Source organism: Drosophila gunungcola, unplaced genomic scaffold (genome assembly GCF_025200985.1).
Source record: "Drosophila gunungcola strain Sukarami unplaced genomic scaffold, Dgunungcola_SK_2 000029F, whole genome shotgun sequence".
NCBI lineage: Eukaryota > Metazoa > Arthropoda > Insecta > Diptera > Drosophilidae > Drosophila > Drosophila gunungcola.
Window position 1 is genome coordinate 1,023,894 of NW_026453207.1, and position 26,105 is coordinate 1,049,998.

General features: G+C 33.3%; 1 protein-coding gene across 1 annotated transcript in view; it reads left to right on the forward strand.

Annotated features, from left to right (window-relative positions):
- The window catches only part of LOC128263946 (uncharacterized), a 196,399-nt gene extending 173,165 nt beyond the window's left edge, over positions 1–23,234 (forward strand). The window contains exon 6 of the mRNA XM_052999219.1: positions 23,100–23,234. Coding sequence (XP_052855179.1) covers positions 23,100–23,145 — 46 coding nt within the window. The 3' untranslated portion in view covers positions 23,146–23,234. The remainder of the gene's footprint in view (positions 1–23,099) is intronic.
- The last annotated feature ends 2,871 nt before the right edge of the window (positions 23,235–26,105 follow it).

A 26,105-nucleotide genomic window follows, 5' to 3' on the forward strand; every position in this document is an offset into this window, starting at 1 on the left:
CTCGTGCAATGAGTGCGCAAGCATAAAAATGAGAAGGAAATGAGGGGCCTGCTGCTGAGAGCCCGGGGGGCCTCCCGCTTTCAATTTTTTTGTATCCAAATTCGTTGTATGAAATGACCAGTCTATATGTTGTATGGTTAATGATATTACATAACTAAAGAAAAAAAAGTGATTTTCTTAAATTAAAAATAGCGCAAATACCAGATCTGATGGACTATAGCTTTAGTGGGAAACTATGCTTAAAAAAGTCTAATATATCACAATATGCGCTTGGGCTTGCAAAACCTTTTGTTGGCCTATGTAATCTGTGCTACTTGTAAGAATTTTCTCGGTCAGCTGCACGGGAACTGGGATTTAAAATTGGAGTAGAGTTCGGTTGCGAAGATATCCGTTGCATTTAGTCATGTCCGTTTGTAGATAAAGCATTTTAAGTAAATCGACTAATTGTAACTGCTATAAGACTGATCGGAATGGGAGAGAAGGCATCAATATATTTTGCAGTATTATGGATATTGGTCAGGGATTAGCTATTGGTACGTACTATAGTTGTCTGGATAATTTACATTTGGCCCCATCCACTATTTATGACCTGGTAATTACTAAAGCTGTGACAGAAAGAAAGAACTGATTTCAGCCTCTGTTAGGAATGCCAAATAAATGAAGCAACCTTCTACAGTTTTATTGTTTCAAATATTTTTTCCAAGATTCTTATTCTAGTCTTATCTATGGTCTACGCAAAGACCTCATCTGTTTGTCTGAGCGGGACACTTTTCTTTAGTTGATACTGTCGTGAAGTCAAGTCACTACTAAAGACTACTTCGTTTTTGAAAATTTGTCATTTCTCTATTTGGACCCTCATATTTGCGTTTTATACCGATGAAAATACTCTTTCTCAATTTTTGCCGTGCTCCACTTCGTTTTTGCCAAAGACTATAATATCATCAACGTACACATAGCAAGTTTTCCCTATGTATTCTCTCAATATGTCATCTAATGTTCTTTGAGAAATGAGAATGGGAATGAGTGAAAGCCACTCTTAAGATATTATACCGAAAAATACTTGTAATCCCAAGCTGTGCAATAATTTCTCCAATTTTGGGAATGGGAAACCGATCTGAGATAGTAACTTCATTAAGTTTCCTATAATCAATTACTAATCTGTACTTGTTTCTTCGGACTGACCGGACTTTTTTGGAACTACCAAAACTGGTACATTATATGGTGATCTTGAAGGTCTTATAATACCATCTCTTAGCATCACTGTTATTTTTTTTTTCTACTTCCTGTTTGAGTGATATTGAGTATAGGTAATGTTTTTTTGTAAACTGGGGGAAACTAAATTTGTACGAGAAGTTTATTATTGATTTCTGTGACTTGGTCATATGGCTGACTTTGCGGTCCAATTGTATTTAGTGCTTGTGTTGCTAATTGATGAATTTTAATTTTGCGTTTATTTCCGAAAATTAATATGTCATTTCTTACTCTAATCATCATTTCCCAAAACACCATGGAAGGTTTTCAGTGTGTCTAGTAAAAAAAATTTCAAGGGCGTAGCCGAAATATTAGCGAGCTTAAGAATTGCGTGTTGTGTATTTTAGTGTTACCACCGACTGAACTAACTGAAAAAGTGTTCTCATTTGGCTTTGTATTTGGTACTTATTGATTTGAATATAATTTTGATTAGAGCCCGTGTCGATTAAGAATTTTAGAATTTTTCCGTTCCCCGTGGTTACTTTAAAGTAAGGTAGTGAGGAACGATGCTAAAAAATAAAGTTCTGACATATCTATGTATTATTGTCGTTCGGTATCGCTTTGCCTTACATAATTCTTCCTGAAGTTCATTTACGTTATTTTCTTCTGCTAACTGATAATACTCTTGTTCTGAACTTGTTGTAGCTTCATCTAAATTTTGCTGCGCGGTAATTTCTGACTCTGGTTGAATATTGAATTGTCTTGCCATTTGTTATTATCTGGGACATTAGCGGTGCTAAAAGTTCTTTTCCCTGCATAATTGTTATTAGCTGGTTTGTTCATATAATTTATATGACGCGATCGAACTGCCTGATCGACGTCCATAGGTACCGGTTTCGGTTGTGGCGGAGGTTTTGGTGTGCTATAGGTCGCTTACTGCACCGGCTTGGTTTTTATAAGGTTGACTATAAGATTTGAGTTGATTAGTTTGAGTAATTGGGGGTTTTCCAGATTGGTTTGGTTTATTTTAAAGATGCGGATGGAAATTTTGTTTGTCGGCTACCATCCGATATGGTTGTTGGGGTTTGGGTAGCTTGGGCGCCCTCTCTAGATACGGAGTTTTTGGTGTCTGGTTATTCCTAGCCTTTTGGTTCTCTAGTAGACTGCATGAATGTAGAGTCATTCCTAAGTCATGTGGTTCTTTAATGGCCAGCAATTGTGCCAGGTTTCCATCAAGGCCTCTGACAAAAGTGAGTAAGGCTTTTTCCCTGTACATGGCTGTCAGAGATTTTATAGTTTCTTGTGAAGCAACTAAGCTGCCAATTTGGTTCAGAATATAGTATTGTTACCTTGGTTAAGAGCATATAGTTGATATTCTGAGGTCTTTAAGTCGCGCTCGTCGGCGAAATGCGCTGTAAGGCATTTTGAAATATCTGTCCAATCTATGGGGGTATTATATGATTCTAGTACTGCGTCCGTTTGACCAGTAATTTTGTTACGGATTTCTAAAAGAATTCTATAATATTTTGGTGAACCAATTCTGTTTTGATAGATTTTTAACACCCTCTCGATACTTTTCCTCCATTAGGATTATTAACTTTTGTTTCCTGAAAAGTGTCCGAATAATGTCTTGTAATTTATCTAACTCACTAAGATTGTGCGTTAATTCTCTTTAATTGTTCGATCTGTATATTTGGAAAAATCTTTATTGGATTAAGTATTTCCTTTACTAGGCTACTGAGACTTGTCTCTAAGACTCTTCATAGATCCTGTCGAGATTCAAAATGGTCAAGGTGATCATTAAAAATAAATTTTTCAAACGAATAAAAAATTTCTGTGATTTGATTTTATTTTTGCGTATTTTATTGTTACTCGTTGTAAAATTCAAAAAGCTTGAAATTTCATTGAAGAATTAAACATTTTTTTCTAATTAATAATTTATATATAATTCGACGATACTTAAATAGGTGCTAAGTGTTAAATAGCAAATAGTTTTCTTTAAATTCAAAACGGGTTTTCTCTTATTTTTGTTTAACCGTAATGATATTAGGGAGGTATTTTCCCACTTAAGGCTAACTTAATATATTACAAGGGTTTGAATCCTCTTAAAGGCTCAAGGACTACGCCCATGTGTAAAAAAGAGCAAATTCTACTTGGACCTTATAGAAATATTTTACATAATATAGTGACACCTTTGGGCACAGCATGTGAATAGTGATTGGGAAAGAAGTATAATAAAAAATATGTTTAAAAATCTGGAACAGCTTAGAGAAACATGTTCAAAGTCTCAAATGATAGGAACACAACGTCATTTTATTTAAAAAACAAAAAACAAGGAAGAAAATAATTTTATTTGATTTTTAAACGCTGTTCAGAAATTGAGTTTTTTTAATTTTACTGTGATCTTGAAAATTAAAATGCTTACATAATCGCTTCTGCTTAAGTTGGGGAAGCAAATCAAAAAAGACCACGTAGAAGAACCATAAGACTTTTAATTCGCAACTAAAATACTAAAATCGGTTGACCAATCTTAAAGATATTACCACTAACCATACAACATAAAGACTGGTCATTTCATAAAAAAATTGAAAGCGGGAGGCCCCCCGGGCTCTCAATCGTCGGTATGCAGGCATCATCCGCTCGCAAAACATCGACGCAAGCTGATTTAGTTTGAAGTTTTTTCAACCACTGCAGAGCAGTCCGTGTTTTAAGTGACAGGACTGCAATATACCCTGTTCCCATCTCAGTAGACGGATTTCTATTAATTCGAATACAAACAAATTAAATAATCACTTAGGGAATTTAAAAATAAATTTTTTTTTTATATTTAATTTCTTATTCACTAATTTACACAATTGTCATTAACACCGAACTTAATTTACACTGCTTACGATATTTTGTTTGACGACCGTTCAATTCGGATTCAAAAACGGACTGCCTGTCTTTGGTTCAATAATCAATAATCAAATCTCGGCTTAAGAGATTTATCTCAAAAATCTGATTAAAAGAGTCATCCAATAGAGTCGGAAAATAGGATGACGAAATTTGTCAATTAAATTTGAAATTGAAATTTTGCAGAATTGAAATTCTGCCGGAAATCGATGTTTACGTTAGCGGATTTGGGGCTCCCTTTTTGTGGCTCTGGTGTTTACAATATCGGCTTGGATGTTTACAGAATCCGTTTAAAGCGAAAATTGTGTAAATTGATCTGGGTGGGAATCGATTGGAGGCTTTGTTTTAAGAATGGAAAAAAGCTCTTGGCTCAAAGTTGTTTATAAATTGGGCAAGGACCCCTAAATAATGTGTCATATAACACCCCCCATTCTAAATTGGATCGTCCCGATTAATTGGAACTGATGGGTATAATGAATGTAGCTGATAAGTCAATTCAACAATGATATTTTCCTCTACCGTATTTTCATTGTCGGGGATATTAATTTTTGGTTGTGTTTCAATTTGAATTTGCCGTGGTTTGAAAATTAAGAATTTTCTGTATTTAATTAGAAGGATAGTAATTAAATATAAAAATGCGATTAAGATCAACATTAATGTAATTGGTATTTGAGTTTGTTTAATTTGAATAAAAGAATTTAATATGTTAATATTATTGAATGAGAGTTCCTAATCATTTGATATAATATATTCGGAAATTAAGAAGTCAGTATGTTTTCGTGCAGTGATGTATTTCAATATCTTATTGTCTATATTAGTGTACTATTTATTATTAATTTTAGTGGTGCCATTAAAGGTGCCATTAAATTTGACCCATCTAAATGAGTGTCATTAACTGTATTTTCTCCGTTTATAAAAATGGCTCCTTCTTGGATTACATCTACATTTTTATTATTTCTCTTATTTTTTTACATAAAGATTTTCCTCCATTTAGTAATCTGGTAAAACAAGAATCTTCTGGGTTTAATGTGCAATAGTTGCTTAATAATTCCGTCTTAATATTAGACATTACATAAAACTTATTTTCACATTTTGCGACATGATTATTGATTAACAATTTTCCATCACTGTGAGAAATGAATCTTGAGTTGTAAACTTCAAAACGGTCGATAATTATAGGGTATTTAATATATATAACAATAAGATCTTGGTGCAAAGCGATTTTAAATTCAGATATGTCCAATAGATCAGTAATAATAACAGGGTTTTGCTCATGTTTATAAATTTCTTGTATGCCATCATTATTTAGAATTTTTGTGTTGAAAACATCTATTTTTGCTAATGTAATTGTGTCCATTAAATTCATAAGATCGTAAGTCAGCAAACGAGGCGGTGTTTTCTAAGTGGAATTTCTTGATCTTTAAAGGCGGTTTTAAAGTTATTAGATAGAGTTTTTATTTCTTTAAATATTTTGGGATTAATAATGACTTGATTGTTATTGTTTTTTATCAAATCATCAATTTTATTTTGAACTGTTATGAAATCATCATGATCTGGTGTTCCTGCTATCCATTTCCAAATTGTGCCTAATTCATTAATGCCTCCTTTTGATCTAGTGGGTATTATTTGAGAAATAAATATTTTAATAATTTTTAAATCGTGGAGTATTTCCCATTGTGAATTTTGAACGTTATGAGTGTTTAAAAATTCTGTTTCAAGAGTAATAATAAATTTATAAAAACTTAAATTAGCTATATGAAATAAATCCGCGTATGATTCATAAATGAGGACTTCTTTGGTATTCTTGTAAAGAATTCATAATTTCGGATTTTGTTGTAGATACCAGCAATAATAAGCACATTATTGAATTCATTATCTGGAATTTAAGATACCTCAATTTGTTTAAAATTTAATATTATTAATAATAACTTAATTAGGATGATTTTCCTTAACTACCTGTTTTTTATATCTAGAATTAAGCTTATTTCCTTCCCCGTGTTTCTTTTCGTCAATTACTTGTCCTACGTGATAATCCTTTTCTTTTCTGACTTTACTATGAAAATGTAACATTTTATCCTATGCTTGCTTTAACAATTGGGGAGTTTTATCGTGTTTGATTTTATTAAATAATATATCATACGGTCGTTGATTGGTAATAGAGTGAATTGATAAGTTGTATTTTTGTGCTGTTCTAATTACTATTTCGAAATAATCAACTAAGTTAAGTTCATCTTTAATGCAACGTGCAATTTCTGTTAAAGTAGAGTGTGGCCTTTCAATTTGTCCGTTGGAAGTACTATGTCGAAGATCTGCTTAAAATAAATATATTCCGTTTCTTTGTGCAAAAGATTTAAATTAGGATGAAGAAAAACTTGGTTCGTTATCTATCATCAAGGTTTTGGCTAATGGGAATTGTTGCAGAATCTCTGAAACTTTGTTTTCTATATTTAATTTATTTAAGATTTCTTTTACGACTAAAAATTTTGAATATGAATCTATACAAGTGATAAATATAAGATTTTGGGCGTAATAAATGTCAATATTCAAACTTTCACCTTCTCTATCCGAAATAGGAATTTGCACTGGATACTGTTATATTTGTTCTGATTGCAGATTGTGCAATTCTTAACAAACTCCGTTAGTTTTTGATATAAGTTAGGCCAATAATATAGCCGGTTAATTTGTTTATAATTTTCAACAAGCCCTCTGTGTGCTCGACAATGCGTTTCTGTTATTATAAGCGATCTGTCTTCAGCATTTTCTACGTCTTGGACAAATATTGTAGTAAATAAAAATTTATTTATAAAATTATCCTTAAGTGGTTTTTGAATTATATAAAAGTCTTCTAAGCTACAATGAACTCCGATTGTTATATTAGGTGGAATGTATTCTTTTAAGATAGCTATTAAATTTTCCGGAGTGTCATACTCTATTATGTGTCTAGTATTTCCGAACACATTAATTGTTGCTTAAACTGCTTTAAGGGTTTTCGGGTTTCTTGAATAACATTCTCAAAACTACTCTCTGCTGAATGCTGAGTGTTTTGATCTGAGACCGACTCGATACTTTCTGTTAAGTTATTAATTTGTTTCCTAGATAATGCATCTGCAACAACATTTGTTGATCCTGGCTTATAAAGATTTTTTTGGAGAATAACTTTTAATGAAAGAATATTATCTTTTTATTTCGATGAAAGATGTTGATGATCTGTGTAAATTTCAATGTTGTTAACTCCATATAAATAATTTCGTAAATTTTTAAAAGCCCAAACTATAGATAAAAGTTCCTTCTTATTAGTAGCATATAATTGTTCAGTTTTTGTGAGAGTTTATGATATAAAAGTAATTGGTTTTCCTTCCTGAGAAAGAACCGCCCCAATAGCCAAAGCTGACGCATCGGTTGTTAAAGTAATTTTTTTATTATAATCGGGTTGAACTAACTCTACTTGTGCGATTTAATTATTTTTGAGCTCGTTGAAAGCTCTATAGAAGTTTTTCGGGATGCCTTTTTTGATACTTTGCCATTTTGGCCTTCTAAATATTTCGTTAACGGTTTAGCAATTTTGGCGTAATTTTGAACAAATTTTCTGTAGTATCCTGTAAGGCCTAGGAAGCTTCTAAGCTCTCGAATATTTTAAGGGATTGGCTATTTTACGATTATGGAAATTTTTTCGGGATCGGTTTTGATCACTTGTGAGAAACAACGTAACCGAGAAAGTTTGTTTCCAATTTGAAGAACTTTGATTTTTCTATTGAAATTTTAATATTTGCGTTCAAAAAAATTTTAATTATAATTGTTATAAATCTTTATAATGCTGTTCAATTGTTTTTGAGAAAATAATAATGTCATCCATATAGACATACAACGTTTTTCCAACTTGTTCTCTCAAAATATCATCCATCGCTCATTGGAATATTCTAACCGTTTGTTAACCCAAATGGCATTCTCAGGAATTCGTATTTTCCATTATTTATTGAGAATGAAGTTTTTTGAATGTCTGTTTCATTCATGAGAATTTGGTGGAATCCTGATTCCAAACCAATTGTGGAAAAGTATTTAGCCTTCCTGAGGCTTGACAAAATTACGGAAGGATCCTGCATTGGATATCTATCCGGTATGGTGTTTTCGTTAAGTTTCTTATAATCTATTACTAGTTTAAGTTTTGGAGTTCCATCTTCGATAAAACCCTTTTTTGGTACGACTAATACCCGGAAATTATAAGGGTTTCTCCCTGGCCTTAATTTATTCTTTAAGCATTCTGGCGATTTCAGAATTTACAAAATCTGAAGCTGATAAAGCATAAGGGTATTGCTTACTTTAAATAGCCCTATCATTTTCGGTATTTATTTCACAGCGTTTATTTATTTTATTTTTGAATGTTTTTTATTATTAATATTTAATATTTTGTCTGTGTATTGTTAATTTTTTGGTTGTCGGATACTTCTACGACGGCGCGTTCAGGATTTTTGTATCTCAAACTTTTATTTTTGTCGGATAATTCAACGACGGCGTGTTCAGGATTTATGTTTCCCAAACTTAATTCACTTTGATTTCCCTCTTCAGATTCGGATCTGATTTGGGGCTGTTGATCAAAGTATTTTTTTATTATGAATTCTTTTAACGGAAGAATGGTGTTTTTGTTCTGTCAAAGAGCGTGTTATTTCGCGAAATCGACCGGTCGAGTGGCCGCCGCGCTCGTGTGATTTGACACCTCTAGACTATTTTCTTTGGGGTTACGTGAAGTCATTGATCTATGCCAATAGGCCGGCGACGTTGCAAGAGCTCATAGCCAATATTAAACGCGAAATTGCTGGAATTTAGACCGATTTATGCAAAAAAGTGGTTGAAAATTGGGTTCAACGATTGGACTTCGTAAAACAGTGCACGCGGTGGTCATACGAAAGAAATCGAGTTTCATAATTAAATGTATATGTTCAAATTCGATAGTAAAAAAAAGTTAGTTGAAAAGTCAAACCGTTTGTGTTTTAATCAAAAAAAGTTGAAGCGCTCCTATTGAAAAACCCTTTACTTTATTACACCTTTTGCTGTATCAATTACAGCTCCGATTTTTTTCAATAGGCTGTAGCCAACAAGCAAATCTGAGTCTAGCCCATCTATTTCGTAAAAAGTATACCACGTATCGAAAATAGTTATCATATGATAAAACTTAATTATTAAATATCCATTCACTGTGGATACTATTTTATATATTGGTAGTTCATTTTTGTTTTTATAAATTCTTGTTCTAATATAACAAGAAGTTGCCCCTATATCAATTAATATCTTTAATTTTTTATTTATTTTATTATTATGTCTTATTATATAGGGTAGGCCTACTCCTGAGTTTGCCCTAAAAATGGTCCTCTTCAATGTTGTTCAACCTCATAGTCTTGTTAGCAGGTTGGTTAACAGTTCCTGGTTGTACTCTTTTATTTTGAGGTTGTGTGTTTTGTGTTTCAATTCAATTCTTTTAGTTTGATTCCATTTATTTTGATTGAACTTGATATTTTGATAATGATTATACCCTTGATTATTACTGTTATGGGGTCTATTTGGCATCTGAATTCATTCCAACATCCATTGGCGCTAACTTATTTTGTTGTAGTCTAAAAGAGTTCCACTGATTTTGTTGGTTTTTATTAAATTATCCTTGATTCCAGGTATTGTTTCTATTTTAATTAAAATTGTTTTAATTATTTCTGTATTGATTATTTGCTTGATTAAGTTATTAGTATTTCTTTGATAATTATTATTATTGTAATATTGTCTTGGTTTATTTTTTCAGTTTTGTTGCCCATATAAGTTTGACTCATTAGTCTTGCGTTTTGATGATATAAAATAGTTCGCGCACTGGGCCCTCATATTGTTGCTATCAAGTTCTTGTACTATTACCATTGCGTTCGGTAAATCGGGTGGATTCATTGGAACATCTGAGATATGGCCATTAAGGCCAGTTATGAACACTCGTAGTGCTGTCATTCTATGTTTTTCATTAAGTTCAGATGTAATTGGCTTATTCCTCCCATGTCTCATAATGGTTTTTTGTTAATTTTTTAATTACCAATTTATAAAATTCCATAATCGATAATTTGGCGTCAAAATTCAATACGGTTCCATTATGAGTTAAAGCATCATTAGCAATGTCTGTAATTTTATTTCACTTCCCCTTTTGAATTGTCCCATTGCTATTTCCGCCGATTCTCTCCAGCTAACATAACTATCTTCTTCGCCTTTAAATTCTCGAACCGACTTAATGATTTCATAAGAAGTATCGCACCTTACGATTGGATCAATATCTTCCACCTTGAATTCCTCAACCTTCTTTATGTTGTGATTTAATTGTGTCTTTAAACTTGCGATTTCATTCTTCAAAGGACTCAATTCATTATTAACTATTTGTGCTATTAAATCGCTTAGATTAACCGTCTGGCTGTTAGAAGCCACTGCAGGTAAGGGTGTAGTCATGGTTAGAATTTTTTCAAAGTCGTTGATTAACTCTTCCACCTTTTTGCTTTTATTTAAATTTTTTAAAGTAAATTCTTTTGTGTAAAAAACTATAAATAAAAAACTCACTAATTGTTGTTCTTAGTTTCCTTGGATATGGGATGTCCCCTTTTTGCCTGATGGTCCTGTTTGGGGTCTTCGTATAGCGAGGGATGGCCCTCAGCTCTTCCTTCAATTTATTTCTCTGCTCTTCCTTTTTGTGTTGAATTTGTATTTGATTTTTAATTAATATCTGTTTTTTTTTTTTTAATATTTGTAATAGTTTTTTGAGGAGTGTGTTTTTTTTGTTACGGTCACTAATTAAAGGATTGTTGTAAACAAAGTGGGATTATTGCATTTATTATTTTCCTCCTTCAGCTATTTTCACGATATAAACACTTTTTATTATGTCATCGGTTAGGTTTTTGAGCGGCGCGAATCACTGCTCGCGATATTCAAGTTGTCGACCGATCAATTCGGATAATAATATCCAACAATCCATAATCAAACCTCGGCTTAAGAGAATTATTTCAAAAATCTGATTAAGAGAATCATCCAAGAGAGTCGGAAAATAGGACGATAAAATTTGTCAATTAAATTTGAAATTGAAATTTTGCAGAATTTAAATTCTGCCGGAATTCGATGTTTACGTTAACAGACTTGGGGCTCCCTTTTTGGGGCTCTGATGTTTACAATATCGGCTTGGATGCTTATAGAATCCGTTTGAAGCGGAGAGTGTGAAACTGATCTGGGTGGGAATCGATTGGAGGCTTTTTTTTAAAGAATAGAAAAATCTGATTCGTTTAAAAATGAGATTGGATGTTGTTTAAAATCAAATATCCATATATAATTCGAGTTCTTTGAAATCGCTCTTAATTTTTTTTGTCAAACAAAGTACTCTTACGACTACGCGGACAATTAAATAAAATATCAGAAGAGTGTTTTGATTTTGATTCTAAGAATTAAATTATATTGACATAAAACACTTTTAGTAAGATATTATCATGAAAAGAATTGTCACCTTGGGACGAAAACTGTTTTAGCCAACTTACGTCAACAAATTTGGATAGTTAAATGTCAAAGTGTTATCAAGAAAGTTATTCGAGGCTGCCAATATTGTTAGAATAAGAGATCCAACCCAACAATACCAATTATAGGTCAATTTCCCACATGTAGAGTTCTGCCAATCGAAGAGAGTTCTGCCGATAGAGATTTTTGTTAATCAAAGTCACGTAAGACGTTATGGGGCCTATAACCTTGCATGGCATCTCGAGCTGTACGTTTAAAAATTGCTGAAGATCTGTCTTGTAATGCCTTTATGAATGTCTTTCGCCAATTCGTTAGTCGCAGAGGTTATCCTTTTTAGGTGTATTCAGATAATGGCACAAATATTAAAAAAGGCGAGTAAAGATATACAAAAAAGCTAATCTAGTTGGCCAAAGGATGAACTTATTCAGTTTATGACCACACAAAATTGTACGTGGATTCTTAATCCGCCGCTTTCACCCCACATGGGAGGAGCTTAAGAACGAGTGAGATAGTCCGTCAGAAAGTATTTGTTACTCTTACTTAAGGAAGAGCATACCACGGAATAAAAATGGAAGAGTAATTATGGCCAACACATTTTATCTACTGTCAAACACTTAAGACACTGTCAAAATAACGGTTTCGAATCAACCAAGATATACAAATACAATTGCGCAAAGATATTAATATACACCCATAACATGATGGACGAATTAGAATTGTAGACGCTAAGACTAAAACTTGTATTTACAAAAGATCTGTTATTAAAACTTTTTAAGCTTGATGTAATACAAAAACCAATTTAAAAACTATTATATTGTCAGCAAAAATACTCATGGGAGGAGAATGTTGCAAATTTAATTTAATTTAACGAACTTTATTTGAATTTAAACGAAAATTTGCGGCAAGGCCGCGAGGGAAGTGTTTTTAAAATATATTTTCTTAGTAATTTCCCTAAAGAAGAGTTTTAACCAAACCGTGAACATTGTGAGTGTTAAAAAATAAAACCATAAGTATAAAAATTACAATTGAATTTACTCGAAGTACTAAAGAAGGGTTTGGACAACTGGTAATACTCAATGACACAATTGTAGTTGGTCTGTATTACTGGACATACAAAATCCTCCTATTTGCTCCTGCAAATGCAAAGGTTGTTAACTTCCACTGCACTTTAAAAAAAATTCTTAATTATATTAGCAACACAAAGGTTTAATAATTTTAAAACAATAAAATTATGTTTTTATTACTATTTCTTATATATTTAATGCTCTCTTCTTCAACACGGGCTGCAAGTTTTTAAGAATACATATTTGTGAATCATTTATAATCACTAAGGTACAAAAGCATATTAACACTGTAGAAGGGAGCGACCGGTGCACTGCTGACGGCACCCGCTGGAGTTTCTTTTTTCGGCAGCTTGTTAATATCTATCCTGCATTTAAATGTATTAATTTGTCTGTCACTTTGACTTATTGTTTCAATTTTATTGATTTTTCATCGGGGCTTATAGGTTAGAGTTTTCTTCAATGAATTTATTTAGTACTTTTAAGTGTTTAAGCCTAGGGCACGTTCGAGGTCGTTATTTGTGGAAGAATATTTCTTTCGTAGATCCAGTCTATGCTTCAAATATGCGTTCATTAGCAACTAAGCAGGAGGATTGTGATCATGATTTGGACGTTGCACACTATTCAATTTCTTCGAATAAGCTGGTCTAATTTTGACTTTCTACAACTCGTTCGCATTCTTTGTTCGCATTTGAATTAAAGAATTCAAAATAATGAATGGTTGAATGGACACAAATGATCTAAAATGATCGGATCTAAAATTACATTTTATGGGAACTGGAAAAAACGGCTTTCAATTACGGAAATGGTGGGCGAACCATAAACAAGTACTTCCGAAAAATAAAATGGATGTGGACATATTTGGAAGCCGCAAAATGGTGATTTTCAGTTTTAAATCCAAATCAATCAAGGAAAAACAAGAAAGGAAACAAACTTCGGCAAGCCGAAGTTCATATACCCTTGCAGCTATTGCAAAAATTAAATATTCTTGAAAACATTAAAATTATGATTGACTTTCGTGTATGTTAACATTGAAGCTATTTGAAGCTTATTTGATAGTTCCTATGGCAGCTATATGATATCGTTTTCCGATTTTAATAAAACTAAAAGCGTAATTCTGAACTGTCAAATTATTAATTAATCATAAAGAATTTCTAAAAAAAAAAATACAAAATAAAACAGTTAAATTAAAAAAAAAAAATTTTTTTTAAATATTTAAATATCATAGGAGCTTTAAGCAGTCGACCGTTTTTCGATGAAATTTAAACCGTAATTCTGAAATATTTAACCAGATATAGTATCTCGAAGAACTAATAAAAAAATTAAGACACAGCAAAGTTATAATTTTTTTTTATTTATTTTTCCGATTGTTCCTATGGGAGCTATATGCTATAGTCGTCCGATCCTGCTCGATCCGACTTATATACTACCTGCAATAGAAAGACAACCTTTGGGAAAGTTTCACGCAGATAGCTTTAAAACTGAAAGACTAGTTTGCGCAGAAACGGTCGGACAGACGGACGGACAGACGGACATGGCTAGATCGACTCTCCTAGTGATGCTGATCAAAAATATATATCCTTATAGGGTCGGACATGTCTCCTTCACTGCGTTGCAAACTTCTGACTGAAATTATAATACCCTCTGCAAGGGTATACAAATACAAAAAGCAAAGCCCTATCCACACAAGCAAGAATTTTTGAAAATTTTAGTTGGGTTCAGACAATGGATGCAAAGGTTTCTGGCAAATGGATTAATTAAAGTACAAATTTAAGAGCAATAGAGATTAAAAAATTCCGAAATGTTCTTGAATGTTAAAAAACAAATGGCATATGCATTAGTAACATTAAAAATTCAACAAATGATAGTACGCTAACAGCAACTAAAACGAATGTTGTTCAATTTTAAGCCCGAAAAAATTGCCCAATAGTGGAATTATGTAAGGTTGTCGTAACATCGACAACAAAAATAATTTTTTAAGAGCCCAATGAAGACCATGTTTATAGGAATTCGTATCCTACAATATTTAATAATATTCTTCCGGTAAAGCTTGTACAAGAAAAGTAGTAAACTTCGGCAAGCCAAAGCTTTATTACCCTTACAGCTATCAGTGTTCGGGTATACCTATATAGATACTCGCTCCTACACCTAGAGAAAAAACAAGGCAATTCCAAATGTTTTCACTATAATATAAATGTTTTCAGTACGAATTAGCCCAGGGGGGTGTTTTTTTGTGGGTTATAAATTTTCATTTTTATTTTTAATTACGTCATGTTTTTAATTTTTTTTAAGTATGCTTGTATTTTGAATAACAATGTTACATTCAACCATTATAATGTTTAATTTTACTAAGCAGTAAAATTTTTTGGAACCTTATAGCTTACAATTTTTTCCCATACTTAGGTAAAGATTTTTATGCAGCACTTAAAAGCCAATTCCTAAATACTTAGGCAAGCTCTTGACTTCAAATTGACAAAACATAGAGAACTTCCCAGTCGGAAGTTAGAGAACGCATTCCAATAACAAAAGCTTCTTTCATGAATGCTTTGCAAGCGAAAAAGAATGTAAGAAGCTATAAAGAAGCATTGTTTATGCATTTTAAAGAGTTTTTGTGAAATCGTCCATTCTTCTATAATGCATAAAAAAGCCTTCTTTTGCAATGTTAACAAAAAGCTAAAACCCGAACGCTGCCGATCGTCCGATATTTTTAAGATCGTGTTTTTCACTGAAAACCTCGCTTACGAAAGAACGCAAAAAGAAGTCTTGTTTCAGAATGGACAAAAAAATGGGAAACCAATTTAATCTTTTTTTCTTAATGAACAGCAGCGGAGTAGATATATTCACTTTTTATCTTTAAAAACAATATCTAAACGCTTTGTTATGTTGGTGGTATATGACAATATGAAAATATTAATATTTAATTTTATTAATAATAATATTTAATATATTTTATATTGTATTAGAAAATTATGAATTTGAATCAGTTTTTTATATATTTTAATTTTAGGTAATAATAGATACACGATTACATGATTTCTTTTCAAAGCGTTATTTTGTTTTGAATTATTATTTTACATTGCCGGCGCTATAGTTTCCTCCGCCACTGTATCCACAAGGAGTAACCGAACAAAACGGTACTCTAAAAAGCAAACGACAAGAACAAAAGGGGAACTGCAAGAATGCGCGCGGTCTTTTTCGTTTCTTTTGCATTTCTCGCCACTTGCATTTTGATTTTCAATTGAAATAGCTGGTGCCTCTGTGATTTGTGAAATTAATATTTTCTTTGCGGTTTTAATTTTCAAGTAAGTATAGTGTTGTTATAAACAAACTAAATAGGTGTTCCAATACTGTTAATAAAATAACATGAACCAAACAATGGATTAATTAAAACAATAAGTGATGTGTACCTGTGCCAAAAAAATGTTAAATTTATAAACACTTATTAACAGTCTTTAAAACAGTGTACGGTCAGAACAAATGTAAACAAATTGTTCCTAAAACTGTGTGTGGCTGTTAATCAAACAAATAAAAAGAATTTTTTTTTTTGAGCGTACACTGCAATATGACTTGAGTTTTAATTTAATTAATGCGATTTAAATATTATTTTCGTTTAATTACCAGAAAAACTATTTCAAAACAAAAGGTAATTTATATATATCATAAATTTAAATTTTTTGTTTTGTGAACTCGTTTCGTTTATTTGTGTGCTCTCTTTTTTCTCTCTTCCTTTTACTTCTACCTAGGGTGGACTTACATCTACATACAAGTTGTGTTGTTTAGGGTGGACTTAAGAACACAAATTAAGTGAACAAAAATGTAAGAAAAATAAACATAAATTTAAATAATTAGACATTACATAAATAGAAAATTTAATAATTTAATTGAAAAAAATATTTAACAAAATAAATAAAACTAATATAATTTAAAATGAGGGGAATGTCGCGGTCAAATATTCACCGTTTAAGGAAAAAACAAAAGGTAGAGCTTCATCAATCGGCTGCTAGAGCACTTACTTTTCGTACAAAAAATAATTCTGGAAATGAATGCCCAAATTTATGTGAACCCGAATCGGATAAAAGTGCATCAAACTATTCGTTTGAATATGATACCTATGAGTCTTCGTGAAAAATTATTAGAATAGTTCCATAATAATAATAATACTGGAGATAAATTTGATGCACTTTTAAAATTTTTTGAATTCGGAAAATCTAGATCTTCAGTAGGATATTAAGTCCAAGTTTGATAATGGAGCTTAATCATGGCGGTACTAGGGACAGGGACGGTTTTGCGTCCTACATTCATTTAAATGAAACATTATTCGGTAAGTGTTTTACAAACTTACAATCATATTTTTAAAAAATTACATAATTCCTTCTCATTATTATATTTTATATTATATTTTCTCATTATTATATTTTTAGCGTCACAAAGGAGGGACGGCCACCGCTTCACCGACCACATAAAAGACCTTTGACTGGCCCCCACTAGGGCTAAGAACAAAACTTACAAGGCTAAAAGTATAGCAGAAAGGATGAGAGAAAAAAAAACGACCCGGAGTAATTATAGTAATTATAATTAATACCAATAAATTTTAAAACAATCATTTATAAAAAAAAAAAAAATAAATAAAAATTGAAAAAAGAAACGGTTCCCATTAGCTTTTTTGGGAACGATAATATATGCATTCTTGGGTAAGACTATTAGAAGGCATGTTTTGTTATCATACTTGATGTGTTACGCAATGCTTGCTTTGGAAGCTATCCAGGAAGGATCCCTAGGAACGTTTCTAAGTTCATTCTAACAGTACGCTGTAGAATGCTTCCTTCGTAAAGTACAAATGGAAGGGAAAGCCGAGCGTTTCCAAAGTTGAAACTACCTTCCAATGGAACGCATTAAGACTCGCTCTTAGATCGGTTCTAAAAGAAGGCTTGCTTTTTGTCCCGTCTCAAACAAAAATTAAAGGGGCTTTCAGGGATCTGGAATGCGTTTTTTGCATGCAAAGGAGGCGTAAAAGAACACATCCTGGAAGCGTGTTTTTTCCGACTGGGTTATATCGATACTTTACTTTCTGTTCCTTTTAGAGTCGCTTACTCCTTCATTTCGTGCGGTGTCTAGCATATTGATGTCTAACCCATGTTTGGGTTGGAAATTAGAATAGAACCCAACCCGTTTAAAATAAATTTGCAGCTTAGAATCTGTTTAAGTTAAGGTAGTTTAGGGTAATTTAAGCATAAAATTTAAAATTTGGTGAAAATCCGTTTTCAAAAGCAACTTTAATATTAAAAATGGGTCAAAAAGTGTACTGCAGAGCTATTAAAATAAAAATTATAAAGAAAAAAAAAGAAGGTTAAACATTATACCATATTTATCAGGGATTCATCCCTCCTTAGGAAAAATAATTATTTTTATACCCTTGCAGAGGGTATTATAATTTCAGTCAGAAGTTTGCAACGCAGTGAAGGAGACTATTAAGTATATATATTCTTGATCAGCATCACTAGTAGAGTCGATCTAGCCATGTCCGTCTGTCCGTCCGTCTGTCCGTCCGTTTATATGCAAACTAGTCTCTCAGTTTTAAGCTATCTGCATGAAACTTTCCCAAAAGTTGTTTTTCTATTGCAGGTAGTATATAAGTCGGAGCGAGCCGGATCGGACGACTATAGCATATAGCTTCCATAGGAACAATCGGAAAAATAAATGAAAAAAAATTATAACTTTGCTGTTTTTTAATTTTTTTTTTAGTTCTTCGACATTTGGTAATGGTTTAATATTTCAGAATTATGATTTTAATTTTATCAAAATCGGACGACTATAGCATATAGCTCCCATAGGAACAATCGGAAAAAAAAATGAAAAAAAATTATAACTTTTCTGTTTTTTAATTTTTTTTTTTAGTTCTTCGAGATATAGTAATGGTTAAATATTTCAGAATTACGGTTTAAATTTCATCAAAATCGGACGACTATAGCATATAGCTCCCATAGGAACAATCATAAAAATAAATGAAAAAAAATTATAGCTTTTCTGTTTTTTAATTTTTTTTTAGTTCTTCGAGATATAGTAATGGATAATTATTTCAGAATTACGGTTTAAATTTCATCAAAATCGGACGACTATAGCATATAGCTCCCATAGGAACAATCATAAAAGTTAATAAAAAAAATTATAACTTTGGTGTTTTTAAATTTTTCTATAAGTTCTTCGACATATAGTAATGGATAAATATTTCAGAATTACGGTTAAAATTTCATCAAAATAGGACGACTATATCATATAGCTCCAATAGAAATAATAAAATTATATAAAATAACTACCTAATAATGATGTTTTTAGACATATACGCAAGTAAATCATAATTCTAATGTTTTCAAAAATATTTAATTCTTGCAATAGCTGCAAGGGTATATAAACTTCGGCTTGCCGAAGTTTGCTTCCTTTCTTGTTGGGTATAATTTTACCATGGCGGCGAAGAGTAAAGACAGAATGCAACCGAAATCTATCAGGTCTGTTCCAGATTTCACTCGGAAGTGAATTCGTTATAATTGGCGGAATTCCCTTTAACATAATCAAAGTTCCCTTGCTTGCTAGCGAATTCCAAAGGGAAATTACTATTTGGGGGAAATAAAACAGCTGACTGCCGCTACTGCTGTTAAAAAATCAAATCTCTGATCAACATTTGGCCCGCGGATGTTCCTAATATTTGTGCATTATTAGTGCTCACATTTAATGTCTAAAATCAATCAAAAAATCATTGGTATCCAAAAATAGCAAATTCTACTTATTTTAAAGACAGTGGTGGAAACTGACCAAGAAAAGTGTTGAAAAACTCGTGTGGAAATCAGCTGCGTTGCCCGAGATAATTCATTTTAACAATGTTTTGCAATAAATGTCTCACAATGTGCCCACAATGCTAAAAACTCGTGCTTGGTTTCAGTTGGGCCACTTGTTTCTACTGTTAATAAAGCAATAATAACAATAGAAATTTTCGCAAATAAAACTCAATAATTGCACTGCAACTAGAAGCATGCATATTTCCCAAAAGTTGTCATTTTGTTGCGGGTAGAATATTTAAAACCAACCGTGTTGGTCGACTATATTATATTGCTCACATGGAAACAATCGGAATATTAAATACAATAAATGAAAAATAAAATGTTAACTTCTCTAATTTGTATACCCTTGCAGAGGGTATTATAATTTCAGTCAGAAGTTTGCAGCGCAGTAAAACAAATATTTCAAAAGTAAGACGTATATATATTCTTGATCAGCATCATTAGGAGAGTCGGTCTAGCCAAGTCCGTCCTACCGTCTGTCCATCCGTCCGTCCGTCCGTCCGTCCATAGGAACAATGAAAAAAAACGAAAAAAAATTTATAACTTTTCTGTTATTACTTTTTTTCTTATACCCTTGCATAGCGTATTATAATTTCAGTCAGAAGTTCTTGATCAGTCTATATATTCTTGATCAGCATCACTAGGCGAGACGATCTAGCCATGTCCTTCTGTTCGTCTGTCCGGCCGTCTGTCCGTCCGTTTCTACGCAAATTAGTCTCCCGGTTTTAAAGCTATCTGCATGAAACTTTCCCAAAAGTTGTCTTTCTATGTCAGGTCGTATATAAGTCGGAACGAGCCGGATCGGACGACTATAGCATATAGCTCCCATAGGAACAATCGAAAAAATAAATACAAACAAATTATACTTTGCTGTTTTTTAATTTTTTTTTTAAGTTCTTCGACATATAGTAATGGACATATAGTAATGGTTTTAGAATTACGGTTTAAATTTCATCAAAATCGGACAACTATATCATATAGCTCTAACAGAAGCAATCGGAAAAAAATACAAAAAAATATATATCTTTGCTGTTTTTTTAATCTTTTTTTTAGTTCTTCGACATATAGTAATGGTTAAATATTTTAGAATTACGGTTTAAATTTCATCAAAATCGGACGACTATATCATATATAAAAAACTATCTAATAATTGAGCTGCAAATCATCATAGTTTCAATGTTTTGAAGCACATACGCAAGTAAATCATAATTTTAATGTTTTAAAAATATTTAATTCTTGCAATAGCTGCAAGGGTATATAAACTTCGACTTGTCTAAGTTTGCTTTCTTTCTTGTTGTTTATTATTTAGAAAAACAGTTTAAATATGATCAAGATCGGAGGACTATATTATATAGCTCTCATAGGAACAATCGGAAAAAAAAAAATAAATGAAACTAAATAGTAATTTTTTCAATTCTAATTTTTGTAATTCTTTTGGACATATAATTAGTTGAACAATTCAGAGTTTCGCTTTTAATTTTATTCAAATCGGGAATCATTATTATATAGCTGCCATAGAAACCATCGAATAATTAGCTTCAATTGGTTTTAATGGGTACTCATATATTTCAAAATTAAGATGTTTTTTATTTTTGCAATAGCTGCAAGGGTATATAAACTTTAGCTTGCCGAAGTTTGCTTTCTTCTTGTCAATTTTTTTTTTACATATTTTGGACAGTGTAATGGTTTTATAATTCAGAATTACGATTTTTACTAAAATGATTTTAGGGTCGATAACTGAGATAAAAAACATTATACTTTCATATAAATCGACATTTAGATGTCTTAAATAATATTTTATTTTTGCAACAGCTTAAAGGGTATATAAACATCGACTTGCCGAAGTTTGCTTCCATTCTTGTTTGCTATAGTTTAAAATCGTCTGTAAATGTACAAAAAATACATTTAAGCACGACACATGGTGAAAATCGAGTAATGGTAGTAGGAAGAGTATTATACCCAAAAGAATGGACACTTTTTTTTGCCGATGGAAAAGTTTAAATAGTTAAAATAAAAAACCCAAAATAGGGCAATTTATAGACCGAAGTCAAGATATTGTATTCATCTAGTGAACGGTGATTTTAAATCGAACCTGGAAGGGAAAGCTACCGTGGAAATTTAGAGTAGATATGGGGTCCGCACACTTCAAACTGTTACGCAGAGAATCTTTGTCTTAGCGTATTCTGCCTTCCACTAGACAAAATTCCAAAGGGCTGGACTTTCGGGCGAGGACGCAGTCTTGTTTCTTGTAGCTTAGAAAAGTTAGTTAACTAATAAGAGGGGACGCGTACAGAGTGTACAGAGTTTGTCTCCGAACCAAAAATTCCATGGACTGAACTTTCAGGCGAGGCCGCAGTCGGAATCTTCATGGGTTAATATTGAACTTTGTTGATTTAGGATGGGTATATCCGTTCGTCTACCCTACTGGGACTTATTGGGGGGTCTGGCGACCATCTCGTTCAAGTCCGGGAGAAACAGGAAGCCGCAGTGTCAATGTGGCTGCGTTCTTCTCTCCCTCTCTTCTCTCCTCCAAGATCGTTTAGTATAATTTGGTTTTCTAGTGTTTGACGTAGCCACCCCGTGGTTCGGAACCCAACTTATGTGAATATAGTTTCGTTTAAATCTTAAAAATATCTTTAATAACGGACTCCGTGTCGCATAACATAAGCTCTTGATAAAAACCATTAAATAACATTAACTTTATCCAGGTGGAAAAGTATGACGGCCTAGCGATTAGATTGTGTCGTTACACCCCTCCCCCTCTTGCCAGCCGAGTGCTGATGAAGATTTAACCGTCGTTCACGCCACCTTCGCTTTCGGTCTCGAAATACGTTTAGGGTTCGGTTTAACGGTCTCGTCAGTCGTGGGTATCGAAGCCTGGGTGCTACGTGACGATGTAGGAGCCATCATATTTGGGGACCAACTTGGCAGCGAAGCCTTTGACTGCCTTCGAAAGAGGGTGTTGCCGTCGCCATACCTAAGTTTGTGCCTCCACTCCCAGCGTCGAAGATTGTAGTGTCTCGCTTGCTCTTAGGACGCCTGTTGCAGGTTAGTCCGGACAATTTCGAAGATTCCCCTTGATTGACACGCCTTGCCTTTGGGATCCTTATTTTCCACCGCCGATCCGGTGGTAACATTGTCATACAGCATGGCGGGTAGTCAGGTTCTCGTCCTTGGGTTAGGAAGGCTTCATCCTGTAGAGTCTGGTAATATCTTATCCCAGAATTATTGTCTGGTTATCAGCTTTTTAAGATAGTTTTCTGTATGTAATAGTTATTCAACCCATGAATAACCCATAACCCAATCGCTTTGGTCAAGCAAAACGAATCCCACTTTAATTAAACCTCTGTCGGGTCGACGTTCAAAGACTATAAACAAAGATACAAGCGCTGCCGTCAGAATGTAAGCAATAACATCCGAAACAAATCCGATTTGAGTTGATGAATTAGGGGGTAGTCTCTTTTGGATAATAAAATTATATTAGAGAGTTAAGTAAATAAAGGTTAAACATCAATAAATGAATATAAAAAAATATTTTTTCCATCAACAAGTAACAATTCAATTAATTAATAAACTACCTAATTAAGAATATTATGTTGTATATTTTTAGGCGAATCAAAAGAAGTCGAAGCGTTCCACTCGATTCAGCAAATTAAAATTAAGAAGCTATTATACGAAAATATGGCTTTAAAAAACGGAAGCTGCCCTCAATTACCATTGACAAATGATATGAATAATGGGTCCTCTTCTGAATGCCAATCAAAAAATGTTCTTCCAGCTCATATTACTAATCCGATAAAATTTCAAGGTATTATATTTAAATTAATTAATATATCTCTTATTAAAATCCAACTAAATATTTACCCTTTGCTTAAAGGAAATCAATTTAAATATCAGCTTACTGACAGAAAACCTCGCCAAGCCTATAATGCCTCTCAGTTGGATCGTCTCGAAAAAGAATTCATTATAGACAAATATCTTAGCGTTAGTAAACGTGTTGAGCTTTCGAGATCTCTACTTTTGACGGAAGTTCAAATAAAAACATGGTTTCAAAATCGCCGGACAAAATGGAAAAAACAGATGGCATCGCGGTTAAAAATAGCGCAAAGACAAGGATTATGGATTCCAACTCTACCAACAGCACCGATTTTTCCATATACAATATATGAAAACATTGAAGCACAATTAAGCATTACGAAACCTTAAATAAAGTAATTAACAGACAAAACGGTTTTCAAAAATTCAATTTTTGTTCAATTTCTTGGTTTAAGCGAACCAACAACAAATATCGCCAGGCACAGAAAACAAAACACTGCTACCTGTTTGAAAAAAATAGTTATTTAAGTCCGATTATACTAACATTTCATGCTGCTAACTTTGTGATTTGTGATAACATGTTAAATTTTTGTATATTAAAACTTTTTCAAACTTTTCGGCAACCCAAAGTTTGAATTCCGTTGACGTCAAGGGATGTTTCCGAAACTATATAACACCATAACATTAGTCAAAAACATGGAAAAAAAGCAAAATTTCGTAAGCCTTTCAACAATTAAAAATTATTAATTAATTTTATACCCGCAGGGGCATCCCCAGATGCTTGACGGGCTTGACACACCCGCGGACACTAAAAATGAAACTAGACTAACGATTGCGCACACATTTTTTTTATTTTATGACCTCGAGCATAACACCTTTAGAAGCGAGAGTGACATCTTTCAGAAACGGCTTTCGGGAATGTTATTGTTAGTTTCGCCAACGTCCAGTTGAACAGTAATAAGTAACAATTTGACATCCTCTGCGGACATACAGACCTTCCAAAGCAATATTGACGTTATTGAAGACGCTGCCAATCAAGTTTGTTAGCGGGAGTCTTTCATTCAAGAGCGGAAGATTGGGGCATGGCATCAAGAAGAAGAAGATTTCTAGACATGGCGGCGAGACTAGGGATGGTAACTGTAAGCACAGGCTCAACCGCTACATTTAGGCTAATAGGAAATGCGTGTAAAGCTTCACACATAACCCTAGTCAATGGAGTTTTGAATACCTTTAATGGAAGCGACCATGAGTACATATCGATCAAGCTGGTAGCAAGAGAACAACATCATCCCTAAAATCTTACTGGCCAAGACAACAGGGGATGGAACGACTGTCGTTTAAATAAAACAGCTCTAATCAATAATCAAAAAAACTCCGAAGGACGAGAATGTTGCTATCAGGAAGTATAAAATTTGTAAGTGAAAAACCCTCAGCAACGACGTTAACTTAATGAAGAAACTTAGGTCTAGGGTTCCACTGCCGGAACTACAGGAAGAAAAAATGGATGAGATAGTCAAAATACTATATCCTGCTCATCAGATCAGACCTGCGAGAACAACTAGTTCTGATTATGCAGCGGATGTGAACCTTTTTTCAGAAGATGAACTTGACAGGGCCACAAAAAGCTTAAAAAGTAGGAGAGTCCCGGGGGCTGATAACATAATAAAGCTGTTGAGATTTTGAAGGCAATCCTATAAGTATGTTAAACACGACAGGAAAGCTCCTGGAGAAGATGTTTAAGCCGCGACTAGCAATGGCATTCAACAGAGCTGGAGGACTCTCTCCAAGACAATTTGGCGTAAGACCAGGGAGGTCCACAATCATAGCTATTCAAGAGGTGGTTTATGAGGCACTACGAAGCCAATAAGATAATCACGTCTCGAGACCTATAATACCCTTAGCTATTTTGGATGTTAAGAACGCATTTAAAAGTGTGAAATGGGCGAATATGATTGAATCACTAGAAAGCCGATTCGAAATCTTAGGATATCTGTAAAAAATACTGCAGAGCTACCTCGGAAATCGAAAGCTACTGTACCAAACAAAAGAATATGAAAAATGTATGCAGATAACGTCAGTAGCCGCCCAAGGTTCTACACTGGGACCTGAAATAATGCGTATAGAAATGCCAGAAGACGCGGCACTAAAGGGATATGCAGACGATATAGTGTTGTTATTTCAGTCCGAAACCTTGAAAATTATGCTTTGTGTTAATGGATGAATGGAGTCTAAAGGCTTACAGGTTGCAACCGAGTTCCTGGTGGTACCAGCTCAACGGATTTCCCCTAGAAATGCATGAGAGTAGGAGAAAGTATCATTAGAACGCAATAGGTGATTACATATCTTGAAGTTTGGCTTAAGACAAAACTGACTTTGAAGGCACCTATACAGCGCCCAAGAAGCCGAGCGACAATCACTGCAAAATCACTAAGCAGACTCATGGCAAATAAAGGCGGACCAACCCAATCAAAACGGAATTGCTAATGGAGGTAAATAACGAAATCCTGTTGAATAGATGTAAGGTATGGGCAGATAAGCTGCAGACTGAAACCCTTACTCGAGATATAAAGGACAACAGCATTAAGGATTATAAGCGCATAAAGAACGGTATCTGCACCAGCAGCATTGGTCACCGCGGGAATTATACCGATTGATCTTTTAGCTAGAGAACGAAAAAAAGTTTACGAGCTACAGCAAAGAGAAGTTTCGAAAAGGCAAACAAAGAACATCTGCAGAGAAGAAACCCTGAATCTGTCACAGACTAGGTGGGGCATAAATGCTCGGGAAAATGACCAGCAAG